Source organism: Giraffa tippelskirchi, chromosome 3, assembly GCF_054371585.1.
Source record: "Giraffa tippelskirchi isolate mGirTip1 chromosome 3, T2T-mGirTip1v1.2.pri, whole genome shotgun sequence".
NCBI classification, from domain to species: Eukaryota; Metazoa; Chordata; class Mammalia; order Artiodactyla; family Giraffidae; genus Giraffa; species Giraffa tippelskirchi.
Window position 1 is genome coordinate 151,664,253 of NC_137277.1, and position 12,669 is coordinate 151,676,921.

Genomic DNA, 12,669 nt, shown 5'->3' on the forward strand with positions numbered 1-12,669 from the left:
GTTTTCACAGAACTGTTCAACTTCAGCTTCTTCAGCATTACTGGTCGGGGCATAGACTTGGATTACTGTGATATTGATTGGTTTGCCTCGGAAACGAACAGAGATCATTCTGTCGTTTTTGAGATTGCAGCCAAAAACTGCATTTTGAACTATTTTTGCTGGCTATGAGGGCTACTCCAATTCTTCTAATGGATTCTTGCCCACAGTAGTAGATATAATGGTCATCTAAGTTAAATTCACCCATTCCAGTTCATTTTAGTTCACCGATTCCCAAAATGTCCATGTTCACTCTTGGCAACTCCTGTTTGACCACTTCCAATTTCCCTGATTCATGGGCCTAACATTCCAGGTTCCTATGCAATATTGTTTGTTTCAGCATCGGACTTTACTTCCTTTACCAGTCACATCAACAAATGGGCATCATTTTTTCTTTGTCTCTTCATTCTTTCTGGAGTATTTGTCCACTCTTCTCCAGTAGCATATTGGGCACCTACCCACCTGGGGAGTTCATCTTTCAGTGTCCTATCTTTTTGCCTTTTCATACTGTTCATGAGGTTCTCAAGGCAAGAATACTGGAGTGGTTTGCCATTCCCTTCTCCAGTGGACCACATTTTGTTAGAACTCTCTACTATGACCTGTCCGTCTTCAGTGGCCTTATACAGCATGGCTCATAATTTCATTGAGTTAGACAAGGCTGTGGTCCATGTGATCATTTTCATAACATTATGAATGTGCGTGTGTTTTTTATGGGTCTCCAGGTTTCAGTTCGGGGCAGTTTGTTAGGCATCAGTTGAAAAGCCCTATCTCATGCCCATAAAAACACATACACAATCTAGTTGCCTCCAAAAACAAATAATATGCCACTTTCACTATTTTTTAAATCTTATTTTATTTTTTGTTTGTACCAAATGGCTTGTGGGCTCTTAGTTCCCTTACCAAGGATTGAACCCATGCCCTCTGCCATCGAAGCGTGAAGTCCTAACCACTGAACCAACAAGGAATTCCCACTAATCTTTTTGTTTGTTTGTTTGAGGTATTTATATGGTTCATAGGAAAAGAATTTTTAAATCATTTATTAGAGAGACCATGCCCTCTGTGACATGTGCTGGTGGGCCTTGACTCATGGTGTCAGCATCTTGCTGTGTGATATGGGTTGCTATTTGCCTTTTAGTCACTCAGTTCCCACCATCCTTTCCTTTTTTCTGTATTTTCCTATCCACATGTTCCTATCTGCTAACCTTTTTTGATGAAAAGAATTGCTACTGCACTGAAGAGACACCGCTCTTCTTACTTCCACGCACTCACCCACATGGAGGTGTGACCCTGCAATGGAAAAGTGTCAAGTGAATAAAACTGGAGCAGAAATCAAGTCCAAAAGACTTAGGAACTTAATTTCTCTGGACTTCAATTTCCTTATTGGCTATATAAATCACAGAACTATCTCTTTTCAGATCTGGAATGGCCCTTGGGTATAGCTTATCCAATATACTTCCTGAGTTAACCAGGAAAACTTGGACTCTGAGATGCAACCCTCCTGGAGGGCTCACAGTGCCAGGGCCACCTGAAGCACTGATTTCCTCACACCTGCTCTCTTTTCACTGTATGTTTGAAGGACATTTCTATATTGTAATGTCAAATGCATTCAACAAGTGTCATAGTATAAGGTAATTAGCATCTAGGCAACCATGATGCAGTTTATGCAACCTGTTAACATTATTAACTTACTATTAATATTGCTTACCTGGCAGAGCCTTTTTCTTTCTTCTATTTATCTCTTTTTAAGCCCTTAAAAAATGTTAATCATTTGCAATGCATTTTCATCATGAAAGTGAAATATTAATATTTACCAATTTAGGGCTTACTGGTAGTCAGATGGTAAATAATCTGCCTGCAATGCAAGAGACCTGGGTTTGATCCCTTTGTCAGGAAGATCCCCTAGAGAAGAGAATTGCTACCCACTCCAGCATTCTTGCCTGGAGAATTCCATGGACAGAGGAGCCTGGTGCGCTACAGTCCATGGGATCACAAAGAGTCAGACATGACTGAGCATATATCAGTTTAGGTGTGTTTGAATAACATTTTCCCTGTTTATGTTATCCTAAGTGTCAGTAGCATTGGAAAGAGAACGTATTCTCTTTCTTCAAATGAGGTGTTTCTGTGACCTGATAATTCCATAGCACAGAAGTAATATCTTATAGCAAAGGGACACTGAACCTCTGCAAAACCAGCCTTTACCCCTATTTCTACAGAACCCGTTTATCGTGTTAATTTCAGTTCCTTCCTCCTTCCTACCACCCCACCTGTCTTCTAGGCTCACCTCTGTGGCTTTGTTAACCACACGTTATTCTAGACACAATGTGAAGATACTCCGAAGATTCTGTGAGCATAAAATCCTGGTTTTCTCATTGGTTTGCCTGCAGTGCCATTGGTTGGCGTGTGCTAATCTTCCTCTTTTCTTCGCTTTACCTCATGTTTGTCTCTGTCAGTCATTCTGGAAGCCAGTATGATTTCCAGTATGAACTTCATACGTACCTTTATAAATGCCCAACTGAAAACTCTCGTCTTTGATTTCTCATGCATGTCAAGACATCTTAAATTAAAAGTAGATCATTCAAACCTTCAGTGGGCCAAAGCCCAAGATTCTTGGTGGTGGAGTTTTCTGGCACAAATCACAGCAGTTGCTAAAACTTTCCCTTTGCTTGCCCTTCCTCAAGGAAGAAATATAAGCATAGTTTTCAGTTTCTTTTGGACACTCCTTCTCATTTGCTTTGTATGTGGAGTTGTTGCTAAGTTTTCCTGTGTCTTCTAGTTGCTCAGTCTATTTTTGCCTGTGGCCACCGAGTTCCTCTTTACCTTCTTCACATTACCCTCCCAGCCTCTCCATGCTTGGGGCCTCCCAGTTCTTACAGAAAGCCTTCTTGGCACCTTAACTGGGATCCCCAGAGCTTTCCAGGTGTCAATGGCCCTGGAATAAAGTAACACCAGTATTGATGACAAGCTGTCTTTCTGATTTTGCTCAGGAGAATCATGAACCATTCTTAAATAAATCCCGGCTCCTACTCACCATACAATTTTGAACTTTGCCTTTGTGATATTTGACGTGGGGATCACATTTAAAACCATTGTTTGTTTTCTCTGCCCACTGCATCATCATATGGATGGTTCTTCTGGATCTTGGTTTCAGCCTCTGTAACTGCCTATCTTTCTGAGACATCTTTCAAAACTCTCTAAACAGAATTTCATATATAACACATCATCTGGCATTTTAGCTGATTTCTTTCCAAGCAAATCATCTAAACAGGGGAAAAAAGTCCCCCCAGGGCTATGTGTACCTATCATTTATACAGAGGAGACAGCAACTTGTGTTTATATAGATAACACCTTCAGTGTGGGTTGGCCTTTGTATCTTGTATGATTCATTGATGTACCAAGCTGAGGCTTTTAACTAGTTGCTGCCTCTTTCAAAATTCCTTTACCCAAACATGATTAGATGACCCTCCTCTGGCTTCCTATAGTTATATTTATAAGGGGTTATTGTTGTTCAGTCCCTCAGTCATGTCTGACTCTTTGGGACCCCATGGTCTGCAGCACACCAGGTTCCCCTGTCCTTTACCATCCCCCAGAGTTTGCTCAAACTCTTGTCCGTTGAGTCAGTGATGCCATCCAACCATCTCATCCTCTGTCGTCCCCTTCTCCTCCTGTCTTCAATCTTTCTCAGCATCAGGATCTTTTCCAATGAGTCAACCCTTCACATCAGCTACACACCTGATCAGGAATTCTACTCTTTTGAGGGATGCTGCTTGTCTGTGGCTGTCTCTTTGGCTTCCATTAAGCTTCTGTGCATCTGTCCAATTAGCATGGGACTTGACCCAGTCTACACTGTGTTTGTTCATTGGTATCAGTTTTCCAATAAGGCATACATACCATCCCTAACACTTCACTGAGACCCACTTTTCTGTATACTGAAGTGTTTTTTTTGTCCACACATCCACATCTTTAAAAGATATGCTTAGAGCGAGCACCATGATTATTCATCTAACGATTATCCACCTCTTGTAAAGGTTGATATTTAACTGAATAGAGCAGTTGTACAAACACTTTATGCTTTAAAGTACTTAGTATTTCTTATTTTATTTGGCTCTTCATCCAGTGGATTTTAAACTATGATATCAAGGCATGATGTTATTCATTGAGCTGAACTGAGGGCTTTTGCATCTAAAATTTAATGAGTCTTATCTTAATTAGTTGAAAATCACCAATGAGTGGTACTTCTTTTCCACTTTTGAAATGCCTTTCCACCTCAAATTTTTTTCTTAAAAGCTTAAATTTCTTTCATAAGGCTATACCTGTTTTTGCACAGAATTATGTTTTACTATTTTCATTTACATAGTATTCCAAGAAAATTTACTTGACTACTGGGAGTTGAGCTTTTCAAGCAGATAAAGTAACATTGCTCACAAGAGCAAGTGCTAGACCCTCCTTTTTCTCATGTGTGTATATGTGGGGAGAAGGTTGATTCCTGTATAAAAATTATTTGTCAGACGTGGTGTGTCTCATGCCTTATTTTACTTCAGCTTTCCATCAGTTCTGTGATGCAATGTTATCACCAGGTGTTAAATGATGAACTTGTGTCACAGAGCAGTCCAGTGTCACAGAGCTGGGAGATGTGAAGTTCAGTCTGTTTGATTCCAAAGCCCAGGTCCTCTCCACTGTCCTCACCCTGTAGTTTTTAAGAGTCTAATCTTTACTAAACTCCGTCAAGCAGATGTTATATTTTAAACTCTCCAACACGCCACCCCACTCCACCGCCCCAAAGTTTACATAAAACTAAATAGATGGGGAAACAGTGGAAACAGTGTCAGACTTTGTTTTTTTTGGGCTCCAAAATCACTGCTGATGGTGATTGCAGCCATGAAATTAAAAGACGCTTACTCCTTGGAAGGAAGGTTATGACCAACCTAGATAGCATATTTAAAAGCAGAGACATTACTTTGCCAACAAAGGTCTGTCTAGTCAAGGCTATGGTTTTTCCAGTGGTCATGTATGGATGTGAGACTTGGACGGTGAAGAAAGCTGAGCGCTGCAGAATTGATGCTTTTGAACTGTGGTGTTGGAGAAGACTCTTGAGAGTCCCTTGGACTGCAAGGAGGTCCAACCAGTCCACCCTAAAGGAGATCAGTCCTGGGTATTCATTGGAAGGACTGATGTTGAAGGTGAAACTCCAATACTTTGGCCACCTGATGCGAAGAGCTGACTCATTGGAGAAGACCCTAATGCTGGGAAGGATTGGGGGCAGGAAGAGAAGGAGACAACAGAGGATGAGATGATTGGATGGCATCACTAACTTGATGGACATGGGTTTGGGTATACTCCGAGAGTTGGTGATGGACAGGGAGGCCTGGCGTGCTGCAACTCATGGGGTCGCAAAGAGTCGCACACGACTGAGCGACTGAACTGAACTGAACTGAATATAGTTGACTCTCTCTCTAATTTCAGCTTGGCTTACAAGGTCTGCCTTCTACCATATTATATACATTCAAAAAGTGTGTTAGTTGCTTAGTCATGTCTGACTCTTTGCAACCCCATGGACTATAGCCTGCCAGACTCCTCTATCCATGGAATTCTCTAGGCAAGAATACTGGAATGGGTAGCCATTCCCTTTTTTTCAGGGGATTTTCCTGACCCAGGGATTGAACCCAGGTCTCTTGTATTGCAGGCAGATTCTTTACCATCTGAGCCACCAGCAAAGCTCCATATGCATCCAAGGATTTGCTCAAATCATCTTCAGTGCTTCTGATTACTTGCTTACTCTTATACCCTGAAATGTGTCTTCCCTTGTTTTTAAACTGTAGCTCTCTGTCTTGCAGACAGTCACCTTTGAATGGGGCTGAGAATTTAAAATTAAATTTTAAATTGCCAAGTGAAAGATTGTTTAAAACTCTGTCACTTTCCTATTTAAAAATATTCATTGGAGACAGCAAAGGAGAAATGAGGTGACTTAACAGGAGGTGTTTAGTTGTGGGATACTGAAAAGTGGAGAACAAAACTTATTCCTGAAGAGTTGACAGTGGATTTAAGAAAGACCTAGTTGTTTTAAAGTTTATTTGTTAACTTTCCAAATAGTTGGTCCACTGGTACAAAACTGAACTGTCATCTTCTGCGAGCCATGCTACAGTACTGTGGCATATTGATTGATCATAGAAATCCAAATACATGTTATTATAAAATATGTTTTAAATGATTTATTATTTTTGTTATTAAAACATCAGATATTAAGACAGTAAGACTAAAATAACAACAACAAAAGGGATCAGTCATGGTTTGTTTTTTTTTTTCAGTCATGTTTTTTAAGTTGAAGGAAAACTATATGGTGTAGCTTGAGGAAAATATATTTATTACCCAAGAATAATAATATCTTTCTTTCTCCCTCCTTCTCACTCTCTTCCTTCCACCAGCATAAATACACGTTCTGTGTGTGTGTGTATGTGTGTGTATAGGTATGGGACTTAGCTGAAAATCTGTGTAACTGAAACTGTCAGTCACTGAAATATTCATCTCTGTGCCTCTGAATCAACTTATTTTGTGACCTTGGTGTCATGTACCGTGCATGCATACATGCTAAGTTGCTTCAGTCATGTCCCACTCTTTGTAACCTATGGACTGCAGCCCTGCCAGGCTCCTCTGTCCATGGGATTCTGCAGGAAAGAATACTGAAGTGGGTTGCGATGCCCTCCTCCAGGGGATCTTCCTGACCTAGGGATCGAGCCCTAGACTCATCTCCTGTGTTGGTGGGTTCTTTACCAAGAGTGCCACCTGGGAAGCCCATAATGTACTAGTTTGACATGTTTTTTGATTTTTGCTTGTTTTCTAATTTGAGATCATTGATGTACTAGTTTGGGTTAAATGCTTAGAAACAAGCCAGAGTTTCACGAAATTAGCCCCATTCTCTTCTTAGTTTTAAAGATAGTGGGTTGCTTCTGAGGATATTACATTTAGACTAACTTGTTCACTTGGCGTTAATGGTAATTCAGGGGCATAACCTGAGAGGCTTAGTCTTCAGATCACCTGGCAGAGAGAAAAACATCCTGCTGTGAAACTGGGACTCCATTGTCTAAATTTTATGGTACTTTCTCTTTTCCTCTTTTATTTTCTTGTTTTTTTGTGATTTTCTTTTTTTGTTTGTTTCTTTCAGAGAATAATTGCCAACCATAGAACTGTTGGTGTGTCACTTGCTTAAGAAATGTTTTATACAATTGATTGTACATACAAAATAGAAACAGACTCACAGACATAGAAAGCAAACTGATGGTTATCAAAGGGGAAAGGGAAGAGGGGAGCCACCAGTTAGGGGCACGTGATTAACTGATTTATAAAGAACTATATATTAAATAGGTAAGCAACAAGGATATACTGCATAGAACAGGGAATTATACCCATTAACTTATAATAACCTATAATGGAATAGAATCTGCCAAAATGCTGAATCACTTTATCTACCTGAAACTAACATAATGTTGTAAATCAGCTATACTTGAAAAAATGTTTAAGATGGAGGTAGAGAATAATGCAGTGAAGTACTATTAATAAAAAATAAATAATGGAACATGAACTTGGACTTTATTATACCTTTAGGCATAGTGTTTTATCCTCAGTAGCACATTAATTTCTTATTATAAAATAAGTTTTTTTTTAAAGCAACTTCTAACTGAATAAGGGTGAAAGGTGTTAGAAATTCTGTTTTATACACAGAATAAGAATGTTATACCACATAGAAAAATCAGATTTGTAAATAACTCCAAAATGGATTCACTTTTTATAACTGTACCATATAGAATGGACTATTAAAAATGTTATTTTAAACTGCAGTAGCTTGAATTACTTTCAGAATATTGATAAACAGAGAATGCATTTCTACTAATTTTTCCCTAGAGGCACACAAATATAAAGTTAATTTTTATAAGAGCAATTTTTAAGTCACAGAGTTTTGGAGAGTTTCCTATATAGTGGTCAATTGTGTATGAAACAAATTATTTTTAGTCTAATTGTAGGCAGAGTAGTTAGGCCACTCACTCTGTTAAGGTTGAATTTCATTTGAACTTTCTAATAGTATGATTTGTTTTCAGAATTTAATAACTGACTCAAATATTTAATAGTGGAAGCTTTCATTAAATTTAAAAGAAATCAGGATATATTTTTAGAAGAGCTAACTTATTTTCCTTATCAGTTTTATCTACTTTAGGAGAAAAGAAAGAGCATGAAGCCCATCTCTTTGTGAACCTAAATAGACATTAATGCTATAACCCTAGCAAATAATTTATTTCAGTATATATCATCATTCAGAAGAGTTGGGAAGCACCAAATGGCAGTAATAACTATACTTCCAGCTCTCCTGAATAGCAAATTGCACTGACTGTGAAACTCTTCACTTCTCTGCTGGATAATCATTCTTTTTAAGACTCAAATATATTTTCTAGACCAGTTTTCAATTGCACATTGTCTCCTTTTGCATTGCCTAACCGTTTTCTGTTGAGTACAATGACTTATTTTGAAATGCGAGTGGGGAAAGCTAAGAGTTGAAAGATTTTGTTTCCATGTGTCATCCTAGAAATAGATGACAAAAAGATCATTAAATGGATTAATTTACAGGCATCCTTAGAATAGAATGTTTTTACATTAAAGCCTGTTATAAGCCTTTTAAATTAAATTGCATTGTACCATACTCTCTCCTCCGCCCCCCACCCCCAGGAATCTCTTGACCTTTCACCTCTTATTTTGTCCTATAGGCACTCCACTGCTGGTGAGGAGAAGCAGTGACCCAGCGCCAAGCCCACCTGCTGATGCCCAGTCAAGTGCTTCACACCCCAGTGGTCAGAGTCTGAAACCTGTGATTCCAGTAGGTATCCTGTTGTTTGCATTTCTAGTAAAAGATCAAAGCACCTTACACATAAACTAACTGGGACATTACAGTCTTAAGTAAGTGGATAATTAGAGATCTTTTGATAGGATATGTAATATTACTCATAAGATTAATAATAACTTATATGAGCTATTGCTAGTATACAGTTAAAGTGACAGCTATTATTTATAGAGCACCAATTGTGTTTAAAGGGCTTTACATTGTCATCTACACTTCCACCTCAAAGTACCAACTTGCTTTTGTCTACATTTTACTGATAATGTAATTGAAGCAGAAGGAGGTCTAATGATTTATCAAAGGTCACAGCTAGTAAGTGGCCAAGTCAAGACTTTAACCCAGGTGGTCAGCTGCAGAACCTGTGCTCTTAACTAGTGCACTGTACAGTTGGATCCCTCATCCTCTCGCTTCATGATGCTCCAAGAGATAGTTTATCTGTTTGTGGTATGTTCATGCAATGTTGTGTGAGGTCATATAATGGTGAATGGTTTCACACTACTGGTATCATAGACATGTGGTACCAGTACCAAGTTTCTACATCTCAACATTCAAATGAAGGCAAAGTGAAATTAGATACCAAAATGGTTACACCTGGTAAAGCTTACAACTGCTTTACTTCTAACTGAGAAGTGAAGTGGAGAATAGTTTACTAAGAGACTATGTCCTCTTTCGGAGAAGGCAATGGCACCCCACTCCAGTACTCTTGCCTGGAAAATCCCATGGATGGAGGAGCCTGGTAGGCTGCAGTCCATGGGGTTGCTGAGCGACTTCACTTTCACTTTTCACTTTCATGCATTGGAGAAGAAAATGGCAACCCACTCCAGTGTTCTTGCCTGGAGAATCCCAGGGACGGCGGAGTCTGCTGCGCTGCCATCTATGGGGTTGCACAGAGTCAGACACGGCTGAGGTGACTTAGCAGTATGTCCTCTTTCCATATGAAACTATGGGATTTTTCTGCTAAATCCCAATCTTCTTTGAAGAGTTGTAATTGCGGTCCATCCTCTGAAATAGCCTAAGAGTTAGGTTTTTGATGACGGCTGTGTATCGTTGCAATAGGTGAATTATCGTTCAATAATAGCACCCTATTTTAAAAGTTTTCTGAAAGTGAATCTCTTCTCCATTTTAAGTCTCACTGTGTATGATGCCTTCAGAAAAAATGTAAATGTTTTTGGTATATAGAGATGCTAAATGAACTAAATGGATTCTCCAAGGGTGAAATAAAATATTCTTAGTAAGAAACTGTTAATGTGTAGGATGGCTTCCCTGGTGGCTCAATGGGAAAGAATCCACCTGCCAATGCAGGAGATGTGGGTTTGATCCCTGGGCTGGAGAGAGCCCCTGGAAAAGAAAATGGCAACCCACTGTAGTATTCTTGCCTGGGGAATCTCATGGACAGAGAAGCCTGGTGTTCATGGGGTTGCAGAGTTGGACATGACTTAACAACTAAACAACAATAACGTGTATGAAGTAGGGGTCACCATACTAACTCATGGGGTAATTAAATAGGTTTTCAGCAATATTTTTCATGTTTCTTTTTGTAAGTCTGGAAGTGTCCTGAAAGTTTTTTAGATGTAATATTTTCTCACTTTCCATCCTTATAAGGAAACATACTTAATAGAACATTATTTTAATAAAAATCAGGTGTATGTGCTCTGCTCTAATGATGAGTATAAACAGAACCAGTATGTGGTGTGGCATTTGTATGTGTGTTTAATGCCCACTGATTGAGCCCACGTTAAGCCTAAATATATTGGATTGGAGGAAGAGAAGAACTATAAAAATGAGAGAAGAATTACATAAAAGATAAAAGGTATAATTTACTGCTTATTTTTATGATGTTAATATACCCCCAAACCAAAGTGTGGTCTGTGTTACCATGATTTACATGTAGAAACCCCACCAATATTCAGTCCATGTTTCTATCACTTAAGCTCTGTGTTGAGATCAACTGAAAATACAATATAGCTTTCCCTAGACAAAGTGAGAGCTACTGTCTTTCTGCTACATTCTATATCCTTAACAAAATATGATACCACTATGTTCCAAGCTGGGGTATTTGGAGAGGGTTATTCAGGACTGATTTCCTTTACGATTTACTGGTTTGATTTCCTTGCAGTCCAAGGGACTCTCAAGAGTCTTCTTCAACACAACAGTTCACAGTTATCAGTGCTTCAGTGCTCAGTTTTCTTTATGGTCCAGCTTTCACACCCATACATGACTACTGGAAAAACTATAGCTTTGACTAGACAGACCTTTGTCGACAAAGTAATGTCTCTGCTTTTTAATATGCTGTCTAGTATTGTCATAGCTTTTCTTCCAAGGATCAAGTGTCTTTTAATTTCAAGGCTGTTGTCACCATCTGCAGTGATTTTGGAGCCCAAGAAAATAAAGTCACTAGGTGTCTAAATGAAGACATTTAGGTATGTTTATTTTTACCAAGAAGAAAAATTCATTTGTATGTGTGAAAATGCACACACACATGTGTATTATAGCTATCTCCCTTTATCTCTATACATCCTAACTCACGTGTTAGTTACACCTGCTTGTTCAGTATCATAACCACTGGCCACATGTGGCTGTTGAGCACTAGAAACATATTTCAAGTGTGACATACACACTGAATGTCAAAGATTGAAATATGAAAAAAGTAATATAAAAAAATCTTATTAATAATTTTTTATTGACTCCACATCAAAATGATACTAGGTTTGGTAAATTCAGTTGAATAAAGTATATTTAAATTGTTTTCACCTGTTTCTTTGTACTTTAAAAAAAGACACAGGTACTGAAAAATTAAAAATTACATCTGTGGTTCACATTGTATTCCTATTGGACAGAGCAGCTCAGACCTAAGTAAAATTGGATATAGCACTAATGAAATGGTTTGAGACCCTTGAGAGAAAGTTCTTTGAGTTGCACATCATCTCTGGGGTAACAGTATGATTAGGTTTGCCTGGGGCAGTCTGAGTTCATGTGGCATATTTATTAATAGTGTCCCTGCTAACTCTCAGAGGTGTCCATGTATGGATGATAAATTATGTGGCACCCTACACATAGCCCTGTAGTCACTTGTAGTGTTTGCTCAGTGATCAGAGGAGCAGCCTTCCAAGGAAACCATGGGAACGTAAAAACCACAACTCTTACATGGGAGCACACTGCCCAGAGGGTTTTGTGTGTCTTGGACCTGAGCCCAGGTGGTACAGAATTGGAGATTACAGATTCACCATCTCTCAGACTCTGTAAGTCTACCCGATGCTTCCTCTACCACTTTAGCTGCACTATAGTTGATTTCTGTGGTTTGATAAGGAATGATGAAAACAGGCAGCATGTGATAATGTACCCATGTAGCAACTGATATGAAAAATAATTGCCTAAAAAGCTCCATTCTATTGTATTTCATTTCAATATCCAAGAAGAAAAGCAACTACAACAAAATTCCCACTCTTAAACAGAGTGTTCATATGTAAGTAATTCACATATGGCAGAGCCCCAAGTGGATTATATTCAATCATTCCCAAGAAATGAAACTTACTTAAAATCTACAGCATAAGAAGCTGTAAGGATGAATATTTGACACATTTGATTATATTGAAATATTGCCTCTAAAACCACAGTTGATGATTGTTAGTTTTAATTGTACTTCATTAGACTTGCTCTAGAAGGGAGATTTTTCTTTGATGTCCAGAGATATTTATTTTGAAATGCTGGAAAAGTCACACTTGTTTTCTGAAGTTATTACAGATTGGTTATGTACA

At 38.6% G+C, this 12,669-nt stretch overlaps 1 protein-coding gene across 14 annotated transcripts in view; it reads left to right on the plus strand.

Annotated features, from left to right (window-relative positions):
• The window catches only part of PARD3B (par-3 family cell polarity regulator beta), a 1,110,743-nt gene that overhangs the window by 518,196 nt on the left and 579,878 nt on the right, over window positions 1–12,669 (plus strand). For all 14 annotated transcript variants that reach the window (XR_014078966.1, XR_014078967.1, XM_081577736.1 and 11 more), the window contains one exon: window positions 8,784–8,893. Coding sequence is in view for 9 of the 14 variants with exons in the window: in XM_081577736.1 (XP_081433862.1) it covers window positions 8,784–8,893 (110 nt within the window). In the remaining 5 variants the exon portion in view is untranslated. The remainder of the gene's footprint in view (window positions 1–8,783; window positions 8,894–12,669) is intronic.